The following is a 15,325-nucleotide window of genomic DNA, read 5'->3' as shown; positions in this document are numbered from 1 at the left end:
GACCAATTGATTGATATCTTCCTGCAGTCTATAACTTTCTTCTTCATGATCAACCACACAGCCGATTTTAGTATCATCTGCAAACTTCTTAATCATACCCCCCTATTTTCAAGTTGATGTGCACCACAAAAAGCAAGTGACCTAGTACTGAGCCTGCGGAATCCCACTGGAAACAGCCTTCCAGCCACAAAAACACCCATCAGCCATTACCCTGTGCTTCCTGCCTTTGAGCCAATTTTGGATCCAAATTGCCACTTTGCCCTGGATCCTATGGGCTTTTACTTTCGTGACCAGTCTACCATGTGGGACCTTATCAAAAGCCTTGCTGAAATCTATATATACTACATCATGTGGTGTGGTGAATTTTTTCCAATAATTTTTCCACCACTGAGGTTAGGCTGACAGGCCTGTAATTACTCGGCCTATCCCTTTCTCCCTTCTTAAAAAAAGGTACCACATTAACTTTACCCCAGTCCTCTGGCACCACACCTGAAGCCTTTAACATAGTAAAACATCCCAAGGTACTTCACAGGAGTATTATTGGACAGAATTTGTCACCGAGCCATATAGAGATATTCAGACCAAAAGCTTTGTCATAGAGGTAAATTTTAAGGAGTGTCTCAAAGGAGGAGAGAGAGATGGAGAGAATTGGGGAGGGAATTCCAGAACTTGGATACGACAGCTGAAAGCACGGCCGCAAATGGTGGGCCAATGGAAATCGAGGTTGCACAAGAGATCAGAATTGGAGGAGCGCAGAGTTCTCGAAGGTTGTATGGCTGGTGGACATTAGAGATAGGGTGTGGCAAGTGATTAGAACACAAGGCTGCGAATTTTCAACTCCGGGAGCCACTGTAGATCAGCGAGCATAGGGGTGATGGGTGAACAGGACTTGTTGCGAGTTAGGATACGGGCAACAGAGATTTGGATGAGCTGAAGTTTATGGAGGGTGGAAATTGGAAGGCTGGCCTGGAGAGCATTGGAATAGCAGAATCTGGAGGAAACAAAGGCATGGTTGCGTATTTCAGTAACAGATGGGCTGAGGCAGGGCGGAGATGGGTGATATTACGGAGTAGGTATTTTCCCTGACCTCGAGACAGGCCTTAGATTGCAAGTCTAGAGAATATAATATCACCTACTGCTGAATTTATTTTCCATTTACAGTATCTGTGAACTCCCTCTTCCTCCTGAACACTCATTACTAATTTTGTAACTCCTGTTTCTTCCACTCTGCTGCTATTTCAGTTTCAAGCTCCTGTACCTTCTTATCCTCTATCTCTGTCTCCCAGTTCCCCAGCCTTCACTAAGGATTTAGATGTAGGTTCCTCAAATAATTAAGGCATTTAAATTGCTGCTTAAAAATGCTGTAAGTTTGCTGAATCAGTTATCCAAAGGAATCATTAGCTCCAAAACACAATAACCAGCTTGTAGTCAATCTCACTCATGTTCACTTACTGCTGGCAGAGACAACTGTTGAAGATGAAGGTGTCATGTTGATTTCTGAAATAGTGCATTGACATGTAAGATTCTTTATGTTTCACAGACCATGTCATGGCTTTGCCCTGTTGATAGCATTCTCATCCCAGTTTTGTGGGTTCCAAGAGTTCAGCACATAATCTACACACAGATTATGGGATCATTTGATAGGGATATTTGAAAATATTAAGTGATGCAAGAGTAAATGACAAGAAACAGTTCTTTTCTAATGAGGAGTGTGCAATGAGGGGACAAAAATATAAGATTTAAATGTAAGAGATTTAGAACAGAGGGCTGGATTTTCCTTTTAAATCGCTCCCGCCCGATCCTTAGTGGTCTGGCGGTTGCGTTTTTTTCAACTGCCGGAATGCCGCTGCTGTGCGCTCCTGCGATTTTCGGGTGGTCCATGTTGGCGGCGAAGTGGTGCGGGAGCGAAGTGGAGCAGGAGGTGTGCGGCAGAGGAGGCTGACTCGGGAATCTTCGGCTTCCAAGTTGTGCGCACGCACGCGCAGCTGTCAAGCTCTGACGAGATGCACCGACGAGAGGCCAGAAACTGCCGGCCTGAGATCACTGTGTGGGGGGGGAGGGGGCCGGAGGGGGAGGAGAGTGAGATCGCTGTTGGGTGGGGGAGGTGTGGAGAAGAGAGATCGCTGTGGGGAGGGCGGTGAAAAGAGAGATCGCTGTAGGGGTGGGGGGGTGTGGGGGAGAAGAGAGATCGCTGTGGGTGGTGGGAGGGAGAAGAGAGATTGTGTGGGGTGGGGGGGGAGAGAGATCGCTGTGGGTGGGGGGGGAGAAGAGAGATTGTGTGGGTGGGGGGGGGGGGAGAGATCGCTGTGGGTGGTGGGGGGGAGAAGAGAGATTGTGTGTGGGGGGGGAGAGAGATCGCTGTGGGGGGGAGGGGGTGAAGTGAGAGAGATCACTGTAGGGGGTGAGACAGACTGGGAGGTGAGATAGACTAATGTGAGTGAGACTAGTGAGTGAGAGACTAAAGGAGTAAATAAGGCTTTATTAGACCATTTATAGTATTGCCTAACACTAGAATATACTAATCCATTTAAAAATACATCAAGCTGTGGAGAACTATAAAGATCTTTGTAATATCAAACAAACATGTCAGATCTGTGTCCATACTGCCCACTTAAGATCCAGTAAGACCTGCTTTTTCAGGACGAAATTAAGGTCCGATGGTAAACAGCTCTTAATGATGAAACTTCCATTTTGTGCGGTATTTGGACGGTAATATATGGGCGGATAGTATCGAATACCGCCCGTTGGTAATGACTGTGGAATTTACCGCCGGGCGATATCTGGGCAGTAAATGTGTTTTTTTTGACGAAACTTGTATTTCTGGGTGATAAATGGGAGGAAACTCTAGCCCAGAGAGTTAGAGAGAACCTAATTTACATAGCGGGTTATTAGACTGTGGAATGAACTAGGGAGTCCTTGATTGAAGCAGAGACCATGTCAACATTTAAGAATAGGTGGTTGAAGGAAAGGGGAATAAAGGGATGTGGGAAAAGGGCGGGGGCATGGGATTAGGTCTACTGCTCATGGGGTGGACCTCATCGCTCTCTCTCATCTGGAGGGAGGAGAGCATGCCGGGAGATCTCAGAGATGCAGTGATCGTGACCATCTTTAAAAAAGGGGACAAGTCCGACTGCGGCAACTACAGAGGAATCTCCCCGCTATCAGCCACTGGGAAAGTTTTCGCTAGAGTCCTCCTGAACTGTCTGCTCCCCGTGGCCGAGGAGCTCCTCCCAGAGTCACAGTGTGGATTTCGTCCCTTACGGGGCACAACGGACATGATTTTTGCAGTACAACAGTTGCAGGTAAAATGCAGAGAACACTGCCGGTCCTTATACATGGCCTTCTTCGACCTGTCAACCATGAGGGTCTATGAAGCGTCCTCCTCCATTTCGGATGCCCTCAAAAGTTCGTCAACATCCTCCGCCTGCTCCACGACGACATGCAGGCCGTGATCCTTCCCAACGGATTCATTACAGACCCAATCCACGTCTGGACCGGGGTCAAACAGGGCTGCGTCATCGCCCCAACCCTCTTCTCAATCTTCCTCGCAGCCATGCTCCACCTCACAGTCAAAAAGCTCCCCGCTGGAGTGGAACTAAACGACAGAACCAGTGGGAACCTGTTCAACCTTCGCTGTCTCCAGGCCAGGTCCAAGACCAGCCCAACCTCTGTCGTCGAGCTACAGTACGCGGACGACGCCTGAATCTGTGCACATACAGAGGCTGAACTCCAGGACATAGACGACGTATTTACTGAGGCATACGAAAGCATGGGCCTTACGCCAAACATCTGTAAGACAAGGTCCTCCACCAGCCTGTACTTGCCGCACAGCACTGCACCCCCAGTCATCAAGATCCACGGCTCGGCCCTGGACAACCTGGACCATTTCCCATACCTCGGGAGCCTCTTATCAACAAGAAGACATTGACCGACTGAGGAAAAGAGTGTTCGAAGACCAGGCCCTCAAATCTGCCACCATGCTCATGGTCTACAGGGCTGTAGTAATACCCGCCCTCCTGTATGGCTCAGAGACATGGACCATGTACAGTAGACACCTCAAGTCGCTGGAGAAATACCACCAACAATGTCTCTGCAAGATCCTACAAATCCCCTGGGAGGATAGACGCACTAACATTAGCGTCCTCGACCAGGCCAACATCCCCAGCATTAAAGCACTGACCACACTTGATCAGCTCCGCTGGGCAGGCCACATTGTCTGCATGCCAGACACGAGACTCCCAAAGCATGCAGAAATCAAGCGCAGGCAGCGGAAAGAGCGTGCGGCAAATCTGTCCCACCCTCCCTTACCTTCAACGACTATCTGTTCCACCTGAGACAGGGACTGTGGCTCTCGGACTGGATTGTTGAGCCACCTATGGACTCATTTTAAGAGTGGAAGAAAGTCTTCCTCGATTCCGAGGGGCTACCTATGATGATGATGGATAAACTCCAGTAAGAACTGTATTGGCAAAATGGCCCATTTCCTATTTCTATGCAGTAATTTCTATATAATTTGCTGCAGACTGACCCTGAGGGAGAGCTGAATTATTGGACGATCTATCTTTAGATGAGACATGAAACTGAAATCCTGTCTGCCTGTTCTGGTGGATGTTAAATGGTAGAAAATTCTCCTGCTATCCTAGCCAATATTCCTCCCTCAATCAACATCAACAAAATAGACTAGCTGGTCATTTATCTCGCATGATTTGTGAGGCCAGTCTGCACACAATGGGAGCTGTGTTTTCCTACGTAACAATAGTCGCTGCACTTGAAAGTAATTTTTATCATATGAAGTGTACGGAGAAATGTGATGAGGTGCCATATAAATGGAAGTCTTCCTTTTACCTGGACTTCGAAATGAAACCTTTGTAAACCATCCGATTAACTGGGCACCATTATCTCCATGTATGTGCAGTTAATACTGTGAATCTTGAGGAAGCCCACAATAATGTAGAATTGATGCTGTCTCCATGTAATTGATTTCTGTGTAAATAATTGGGTGTAACCTCTATAGAACTGATCACTTGTCACATATTTAATGCAGTTGGGTATCCTCTGGTATCGCTACCAGGTAATTGAAATAATCCAATGGTAAAAAGTTAAATTGTAACCCTCACGCCAACATGGAGAGCAATTATAGTCATGCAGGGGATCAATGCATCCTCTGCTGGCCTTTGAAACAGTTGTATAATTGTCTCCCTGGGGGAATTCAAACTCTTCTGACAATGTGGATCCATGATAAAACAATCTGGATTTATAGCACTCGCTGTGAGGTATGGGAATATCCTGAGTCACGTGCCTGTGTGCCCCCATCTCCCATTATTTGAAAGGATGATGACTGCCATTATTAATGTAAAATCCATGGTTGTCACACCAGAGATATGACAATCCACAGGTTCCTTAAATATTCAGTGTTGCCTATTATTATTCCTTATATATAATTGATATTTTGCCAACAGCTTCCAAAACTCTTGTTCGATACTAGTAACCTCTCTCTGCATGTTAGGAGAGCTAAGAGATTCACAAGTGGGTGAATCTTTGAGCTTTCTAAGATGTTATGAACTAGTCTCTTTAAGTTCTAGGAAGGAGAAATTTGCATTGTTTGCACCTCTTGCGGGGCGCAAACAATTTATTGCGTGAGGCAGCTACCTGCTCCCGCGAAATTCCCACAAGAGTTAGTGGAGGCACAAACCGGCAACGCCCCGTTCCCGCCGGTAGCACCCCGGGCTGGTGCACTGGCAATGATGACCTCATCGTCCTGCGCAGCGACCCGTTTTCGCCCCGGAGCAGAACTTTGGTAGTGCCCGTGAGACCGCCACAGGCGATGTCCTCACCAGCCTCGTGGTTCATGAACTGGGCCGCACTCTGTTCACGGGGCGAAAATAAAAGGGGAGGTGCATGGCAGCAGTTTTTTGTCAATGGCCGACTTAGCGGCCTTGCATTGACAGATTTGTGGGGTCCGTGCTGCGATGTTGCAGCCTGGCACTCTGCTTCTGTGCCGAGCTGCTGCCATGGCACCTCGCTCCCCAGTGGTGAAGTTGTGGCCCCTCCCCCCATTGTCGAGCCCGCAGCATGCCCTCCCCTTTAACGGAAGGGGAGGGCCCTGTTCTTCCGTCAGTGGCACGAGGCGATCCGCATAGCGCTTAGCGCCCCGGTCCCGCCCCCGAGAGGAAGTGGATCACCCGACTTGCGCAGGAAGTCACGCCTCACCTCAATTAGCGCCCCCAAACGGGATGTTACCGAATTTTGATCCCTGTGGGTTTAAACAATGTAAATGCGTTGTCCAGTATATGGGGCCCAAGTTTCCACACGATAAAAAACGGGCGCCCCTCCGAGCTGGGCGCCCGTTTTTCGCGCCATGTCTGCTTGGCGCGGCGCCCAGAGGGGCGGAGCCTACCACTCGCGCCGATTTTGTAAGTGGGAGGGGGCGGGTACCATTTAAATTAGTTTTTTTTCCTGCCGGCAACCTGCGCGTGCGCGTTGGAGCGTTCGCGCACGCGCAGTGTGAAGGAAACATTGGCACGCAGCCATTTTTGTAGTTCTTTGTAGCTGTTTAATTTTTGAACATTTTTTAATAAAAGCACATTGCCATCAGCACATCAGCACTGAGAAGGCTGCAGGAAGCCTCAAAGTTGAGGCAGCCATTTCCCTCCTCTCCCTCCTCCCCCCCCCGCGGGAACGAACGCTTCCTCCTCCCCCCCCCCCCCATCCCCCGCGGGAACGAACGGCTTCCTCCTCCCTCCCCCCCCCGCGGGAACGAACGCTTCCTCCTCCCCCCCCCCATCCCCCGCGGGAACGAACGGCTTCCTCCTCCCTCCCCCCCCGCGGGAACGAACGGCTTCCTCCTCCCCCCCCCCATCCCCCGCGGGAACGAACGGCTTCCTCCTCCCTCCCCCCCCGCGGGAACGAACGGCTTCCTCCTCCCCCCCCCCCCATCCCCCGCGGGAACGAACGGCTTCCTCCTCCCCCCCCCCCCGCGGGACGAACGGCTTCCTCCTCCCCCCCCCCCCCGCGGGAACGAACGGCTTCCTCCTCCCCCCCCCCCCCATCCCCCGCGGGAACGAACGGCTTCCTCCTCCCCCCCCCCCCGCGGGAACGAACGGCTTCCTCCTCCCCCCCCCCCCGCGGGAACGAACGGCTTCCTCCTCCCCCCCCCCCCCCCATCCCCCGCGGGAACGAACGGCTTCCTCCTCCCCCCCCCCTCCCATCCCCCGCGGGAACGAACGGCTTCCTCCTCCCCCCCCCCCTCCCATCCCCCGCGGGAACGAACGGCTTCCTCCTCCCCCCCCCCCTCCCATCCCCCGCGGGAACGAACGCTGCCTCAACTTGTGAGGCTTCCTGCAGCATTCTCCCTGGGTGAAGCACTTTCACACAGGTCGGAAGATGGTTTATTTAATCTTTTCTTTGCTTATAAATGTTTATTCAGTTTGGATTTATTTGTATAATATTTGTATAAGTATAAATAAGGATTTATTATAGAATTTAATGACTTCCCTTCCCCCCCCCTTCCCCCCCCCCCCCCCCCCACCTCGTTCTGGACGCCTAATTTGTAACCTGCGCCTGATTTTTTAATGTGTAGACAAGGTTTTTTCAGTTCTACAAAAATCTTCACTTGCTCCATTCTAAGTTAGTTTGGAGTACGTTTTCACTGTGGAAACTTTCAAATCAGGCGTCAGTGGCCGGACACGCCCCCTTTTGAAGAAAAAATTCTGTTCCAAAGTGAAACTGTTCTAACTGACTAGAACTGCAGAAAAAAAAAATGTGGAGAATTGTGATTTCTAAGATAGTCCGTTCTCCACCAGTTGCTCCTAAAAATCAGGCGCAAATCATGTGGAAACTTGGGCCCATGGGTTCCGAGTACAAAAAATGATCGCTTTGAAAAAAATAAATCGTGCAATGTTTTATTTATTTCAGCGGATGGAAAACGTTTGGCATCCGTAGGGCTGGATGAAAATCACACCATAGTTCTCTGGGATTGGAAGAAAGGAGAAAAACTTTCTTCAGTAAGGTAGGCGTTTAGTACTGTGCTTTACTACAGGATCTCCTTCAGGCAACTGTTAGTATGAGCCTATCGGGTGAATTATTTCCCTGGAATGTACCTGGGCATAACTAAAATCAATCATGTTTGTACCTTCTCATGTCTCCAGTTTATCTGTTGTCATACTTGTGAAATTTTAGCAAATGACATGAAATGTTATCAAATTACATGTTTTTGTTCTGTTACTATCTAAGATTAGCTTTATTTAGCCATTCTTTCTTCAATTCAAATATTTTTAAAACTTTTTATTAGTTTCTAAATAGATATTGGTTCCCCATTTAAATATATTTTTGTAATTTATTGGATCTCTTTTTTAATTTTAAATGAAAATGCAAGGCACTTGAATCTCTTGAATCTGTCCTTTTTGGCTTTTATTAATTTTTTTTCATATGAATCAGCATTCACTGCACACCTGTCAATAAATTTCATAAATGGACAAATGAAAGTGTGAAGTAGCTCCAATGATATCTTGTTCAGTTTTTAGGCAGTACTGTAGTTTATCATTTATATATTTTCACATACTGACTGATAAGGCCGAATGCTTAACTTGTATACATTACCTTTTTATTACAATGATAAATGAATAATTTTATACTCAATATTTTCATTTGATAATATTGATCATTTTCTAAGTCATTTAGTTATGAAAGGAAACAATGAAGTAAAAGTCAAAACTGTTTCTTTAGAGGAAGTGCAGAGAAGATTTTCGTTGTCAAGTTGAATCCCTATATACCAGACAAGTTAGTGACAGCTGGAATAAAACACATCAAGTTCTGGCAGCGAGCAGGTAGGACAGAAAATACTACTATTTTTACATCTGTAATAGTCTTTTTCAAATGATAGCTTGTATTTTATTAGATTTCCTCTTTGCTGCAGGTTTTCTGATTCTCAAATTTTTGAGGAAAAATATTTTTTTCTGGACTCACAACACTATGTATGATTTATAAATTCAAATAGAAACTTCTTACTCTCAGTAAACTTATGCTTATTCATGGCTTTACTAACCGCAATGTATATTCACGTAAAAACCTTTTTTTAGTGTTATTCAGCTTTTTTGTAATTTGGCTAAATAATTAAAAAGCAGTTTTCCATAAACACGTTTTCCAGAATGCCATTTTAGAGAAAATTATCAAAATACATTTAATAAGTAAATGCTAGACACATGAAAATGAACTTGCCTTTCACTGTGCAATTAGAGAATTTGTTTATATAAACGTGTGTTGGGAACAGATTACATGGGGGTAAAAGTTTTATATGTTTAAAGGGAGGCACACCTCTTCTGTATTTCTGTAACACATGAAATGATGAATTACTGTTATCTAAGGTTCTATGAAAAGGTTCTATGAAAGGCCTATGGACCCAGATACAAACTTGCCTGGTGTGTATGGCCCTCATCGTTGACACACTTCCAAGTTTTGATGTAATTAGCTTGTCCAGGCAAAGGTTCTCTTTAAGGGGTCTAGCCCTTGGCTTGTAGGATCTGTCTCCATTCCTCAGAAATTGCAAGGTGCTGAGCCCCAGCAGACTTTCAAGCCTGTAACTAAGACTGTAAATAGTTCTCATATGGCCTTGCAAACAGTTTTCTCATTGTCCATTAGGTGAAGTTATAATGCAAGTTCTTAAAAATTATCTTATTGTATTTACTAATTTACTCTACAAGGTGGAGGACTGACTGGAAGAAAAGGCTGTTTTGGAAGTCTGCGGAAGACGGAAACCATAATGTGTGTGGTATATGGTTGGACAGATGAGATGGTTTTCTCCGGTACATCAGCTGGCGATGTCTGTATATGGAAAGATATGTTCATTATTAAGAGAGTCAAAGCACATGATGGACCAATTTTCAGCATGCATGCTCTAGAAAAAGTAAGAAATAAGGAAAGCCATAAGTTACAAGACTCTAGTTGTTAGAAACAGGGCCAATTTATTATTCACAATTGGATTTAAAACTGGAAGACACCAGGCCAATTTCATTTTCAGTTTAAAACTCCCATATTAATTACAGCCTACAATGTCATTTACTATCTTCAATCCTTCTGTCTCCTCCAACGAAGCAATGTTTAAAATGTATTTTTTCCTCTCTAATAATTATTCAGTGGTAAATGCAACCACGAGAATACAGAATACAAAGTTGTAACAGTAACATTACTGGGTCCATTTTTAAAATAGTGACTTCTTTGTGTCACCTGTAATTATGTAAAGTAATTGGATTTTTTTCACTATTTGGGGATTGGGTGGCACAGTTAGCTGTACATGACTTTTTCAAATCCAACAGAAACTTGAAGGGGTTATTATGTTTTCTCTCTTTGCTACCCGTAGTGGCTCTGTGGTTAGACTGTCTGAACTCTGTTTGCAAAGGATGTAAGTTTTTGAAAAAAGAAACACTCTCCCACAAGAGTGTTAGCTGTGCCTTCTTAACCTCTCTGCAGTATTGACACGATTGACCACACCATCCTCTCCTCCATTATCCAGTCAGAGCCAGAGCATCTCCTGCAATGGTTTCTCTTCCTGTCCCAGCACCTTTGCCTCTGGAGTGCCACAAATATCTATCCTTGACCCCTTCCAGTTTCTCATCTACATATTGCTCATTGGTGACACCATCCGAAGACATGGAGTCAGGTTCTACATGTATGCTAATGCCATGCAGTTCTATCTTCTATCACCTCTCTCGACTCCTCCACTGCCTGTGTTGTCAGACTGCTTGACCGGCATCCAGTCTTGGTTGAGCTGTAATTTTTCCCAGTTAAACATTGGGAAGAGTGAAGCTATCCACCGCACCCTTACTACTGATTCCATTATCCTCCACGGCCACTGTTTCAACTTGAATCACACTGTCTGCAACTTTGACATCCTATATGACTGTGAGTCAAGTTTTCGAACCTAAATCCTCTCCATCAGAAAAACTGCCTAATTTTACTTCCATAACATCACCCGTTTTTCCTCCTGCCTCAGCCCACCTGCAGCCAAAACCCTCATCAATACTATTGTTGCCTCCAGACTTAGCTATTCCAATGCTCTCCTGGTCACTCTCCTATCTTCCACCCTCCATAAACTTCCACCCATCCAAAACTCTGTTGCTCATATCCTGTCCTGTAATGTCCCATTCATCCATCACCTCTGTACTCACATTAGCTCCCAGATCCCCAATGCTTCAAATTTAAAATACTTACCCTCGGGTTCAAATCCTTTTATGGCATTGCCCCATCCTATCTCTCTAACTGTCTGCATTCCTACAACATAAGAACATAAGACCATAAGACCATAAGAATAGGAACAGGAGCAGGCCACACGGCCTCTCAATAAGATCATGGCTGATCTGATCATGGACTCAGCTCCACCTCTCCGCCCCCTCCCCATAACCCCCTTATCCCCTTATCGTTTAAGAAACTGGATATTTCTGTCTTAAATTTATTCAATGTCCCATCTTCCACAGCTCTCTGAGGCAGCGAATTCCACAGGTTTACAACCCTCAGAGAATAAATTTCTCCTCATCTCTGTTTTTAATGGGCGGCCCCTTATTCTAAGATCATGCCCCCTAGTTCTAGTCTCCCCTATCGGCGAAAACATCCTCTCTGCATCCACCTTGTCAAGCCCCCTCATAATCTTATACTTGTCGATAAGATCACCTCTCATTCTTCTGAATTCCAATGAGTAGAGGCCCAACCTACTCAACCTTTCCTCATAAGTCAACCCCCTCATCCCCGGAATCAACCTAGTGAACCTTCTCTGAACTGCCTCCAAAGCAAGTATATCCTTTCGTAAATATGGAAACCAAAACTGCACGCAGTATTCCAGTTGTGGCCTCACCAATACCCTGTACAATTGTAGCAAGACATCCCTGCTTTTATACTCCATTCCCTTTGCAATAAAGGCCAAGATACCATTGGCCTTCCTGATCACTTGCTGTACCTGCATACTATCCTTTTGTGTTTCATGCACAAGTACCCCCAGGTACTCTGACCTCTTGTGCATCCTGAAATCCCTTCACCCCAATATTGGTGTCTCGGCCCAAACTCTCGAATTCACTCCATTCACCTTTCTCTCCTCCTTCAAGATCCGCCTTTAAATCCATGTCTTGACAAAGCTTTTATTTTCCCCTTCCTTATATAACCTTCCTTGGCTGGAATCAATATTTGTCTTATTACGCTTCTATGAAGCGCCTTGGGGCTTTTTTCTACATTTAAGGTGCTATACAAGTGTAAATTAATGTTATCCTATTTTCCTCCTTTATACCTCGAGGTAGGGTCACAAGTTTATTGGGTCTTACCCGTGGCTCAGTGGTAGCACTCTTGCCATTGAGTCAGAAGGTTTTGGTTCAAGCCCCACCTTTCCGATGAGACATTAAAATGAGGGCTCATCTGCTCTCACAGGGGATGTAACAAATCCGATGACACTTTTTGAAGAAGAGCAGGGGAGTTCTCCCAGTGCTCTGGCCAACATTCAGCCCATAACAAACATCACTAAAAAGCAGATCATCTGGAATGTCCTGAGGTCGTGAGAGGTGCTATATAAATGAAAGCTAGTTTATTTTTCTTTCTTTCCTTTTAAGATCATATCTTTTTTAATCTCTCACATGTTTTAATACATGAATATTTAATGAGTGCCTTACTCTTCATAGCATAGAGTTATTTTTATTAGCTAATTAGAAAAGTGGAAAACACTATGGACTGGATTTTCCGCTAATTTGCGCCTCGTTTCGCACCGCGGCGGAGCGCAAAAAGGTGTTTCTGGGCATCCAGGATTTTGCGCCCAGGCAGAAGTTTCGCCAGTGGTTTTGCGGCTGCAGCAAAAACTTACCGCCCCGCTCTCCGTTTTGCACGTCAGGATGATGTCAATCGTTGTGCAAGGCTACGCTAGAGCCCTGGGTGGAACTTTTGCGCATAATGCCTGATTTGGCATCCATCCCAGGACCTGACCAAAAAAACAGGCGGTCCCAGGGTGCAGGAGGTGCAATTGGCACCATATTTAAAGGAAGGCTGGAGAATCTTATATCGCAGTTGTCCGTTACTGCCACGGTTGTGCGCAGAAAGCTGCGTTCGTGGACACTTTAGAGTGGTACTTTTATGTGAGTTAAGCCTTTGTTTTCAAGGCCAGTAAGAGATTTTAATGGGGGCAATGCTAGTTCGGTGGCAAATCATGCTGGTTACTATTGGCAGGCGGCTTCAAGCTGGAAGGCTTTTTGTCCATGGTTTGCAACGGAATCGAAGAGGGCGCAGACCTTAACCCTAATGGGTTTGCAGGGAACATCATTCATACCGCCACATTTCTGGTGCGCAGTGCGTTCGAAGGCTGCGCTTCAGAAAAGAAATGCTGACAGAGATATGCCACCTCATACAGGCAGACCTACAGCCTACCAGCACCAACAGGTCTGCGCTCCCATCGAGGTGAAGGTGACTGTGGCGCTGCTATTCTATGCCTCCGGCTCGTTCCAGGCAGCAGCAGGGGACATATGCTGCATCTCGCAGCACGCCACACATTGCTGCATTTGCCAGGTGACAAGGGCACTGGACTTCATAAAGTTCCCAATGAGCAGGGACAGCCAGAATGAGAGGGCTATAGGTTTTGGACAATTTGCAAAGTTCAGGGTGTGATTTATTGTACACACGTCGCCCTGCGAACACCAACACAGAATGCAGAGGTCCTCCGAAACAGAAAGGGATACCACTCCCTAAATGTTCAGCTGGTCTGCGACCACACTCAGCGCATAATCACAGTCAATGCCCGCTATCCAGGGAGCACACATGATGCTTTCATCTTGCGTGAGAGCAGTGTGTCCCGAATGTTTCAGCGGCAAGGGCAGGATGCTGATCGGAGACAAAGCATACGGCCTGGCTCATGATCCCCTTCAGGAACCCTGCTTCAGAAGCCGAGCGACATTGTAATTGTTATGTTCAGAATAACTCCACAAGACTGTATGCTGTAAACTCAAACTGATGTGACCTTAGTCTCTTTAATAAAACTCAAGAGTGAAGAAGCAGCATGGCAGACAACCTTTTATACTTGCTTGCACGAGGTGTGCAGCTGACCCTTGGGTCTCCAACAGGTGCGCCCCCTGGTGGCAAGTCTTACACTATTATAAAGTTAACATACATAACATCACTCCCCGTCCCCCTCCAAAGTCTTAGATACAATTTATTTACAAGTTGAGGCAATCCGGGGCTCTACGTTCCCGGATTGATTGCCTGAGTTGAAGTCCTGGCATGGGTGAGTTGGTCGGATCATTGCTGCACTGCAGCGCGGCTGGTCTGATCGGACTGTTGGGCATGGTGGGTTCATCCTCGTGATTGACAGTGAGGTCGTTTGCTGGTTGGGTGTGTGTTGGTGGATCAGTGATGGTAATGTCCTCTTCAAACTGTTCTTGGTTGTCAGTGAATCGAAGTTTAGTCTGAACCAAATGCTTTCTGCACGTTTGTCCATTCAGAAGTTTGACAATAAACACTATATTCCCCTCCTTGACTAAAACAGTGCCAGCAACCCATTTGGCACCATGACCGTAATTAAGAACAAATACAGGGTCATTAACCTCAATGTCACGCGATACAGCCGCACGTTTGTAGTACATGTTATGTCGGTGACGCTGGGTTTCTACATGATCATTGAGATCCGGGTGGACTAAGGAGAGCCTTATTTTGAGTGCTCTCTTCATTAATAATTCTGCCAGGGGAACCCCGGTGAGCGAGTGGAGCAGAACCCGAGATAACCGGGTCTGCAGGTAACCGTCCGTCACACGTTTCAAGCTCTGCTGGAGAGCTTGACCGTTGGATGTGGGCTTAAACGGGGCAGACCTGTCATGTTTGATGCCGTTGTGGGTCATGAATTCGTTGAATTCCGAGTTGGTGAAACATGGTCCATTGTCACTAACAAGGACGTCGGGCAAACCATGGGTGGCGAACGTGGCCTGGAGGCTTTCAATGGTGGTAGTGAACGTACATGATATTATTACTCATTCAATCCATTTAGAGTAAGTGTCCATTGCTACTTGGAACATCTTTCCAAGAAAAGGGCTAGCGAAATCTACATGGACCCTGGACCACGGTTTGGAGGGCCATGACCATAGACTCAATGGGGCCTCCCTTGGTGCATTGCTCAACTGTGAGCAAGTGTTACATTGGTGTACGCATGACTCCAATTCCGAGTCAATGCCAGGCCACCAAACATGTGACCTGGCGATAGCCTTCATCATGACTATGCCTGGGTGGGTACTGTGTAGGTCGAGTATAAACATTTCCCTGCCTTTTTTTGGCAAAACCACGCAATTCCCCCATAGGGGACAATCCGATTGGATGGACA

General features: G+C 46.4%; 1 protein-coding gene across 6 annotated transcripts in view; it reads left to right on the top strand.

Annotated features, from left to right (window-relative positions):
- The window catches only part of LOC139263402 (echinoderm microtubule-associated protein-like 5), a 302,041-nt gene that overhangs the window by 153,933 nt on the left and 132,783 nt on the right, over window positions 1–15,325 (top strand). For all 6 annotated transcript variants that reach the window (XM_070879445.1, XM_070879443.1, XM_070879442.1 and 3 more), the window contains exons 16-18: window positions 7,915–8,008; window positions 8,725–8,825; window positions 9,699–9,901. In XM_070879445.1, the coding sequence (XP_070735546.1) occupies window positions 7,915–8,008; window positions 8,725–8,825; window positions 9,699–9,901 (398 nt within the window). The remainder of the gene's footprint in view (window positions 1–7,914; window positions 8,009–8,724; window positions 8,826–9,698; window positions 9,902–15,325) is intronic.

This window comes from Pristiophorus japonicus, chromosome 4 (assembly GCF_044704955.1).
Source record: "Pristiophorus japonicus isolate sPriJap1 chromosome 4, sPriJap1.hap1, whole genome shotgun sequence".
Lineage (NCBI taxonomy): Eukaryota > Metazoa > Chordata > Chondrichthyes > Pristiophoridae > Pristiophorus > Pristiophorus japonicus.
Note: the sequence above shows the minus strand (reverse complement) of the source record. Positions and strands in the feature narration are given on the sequence as shown.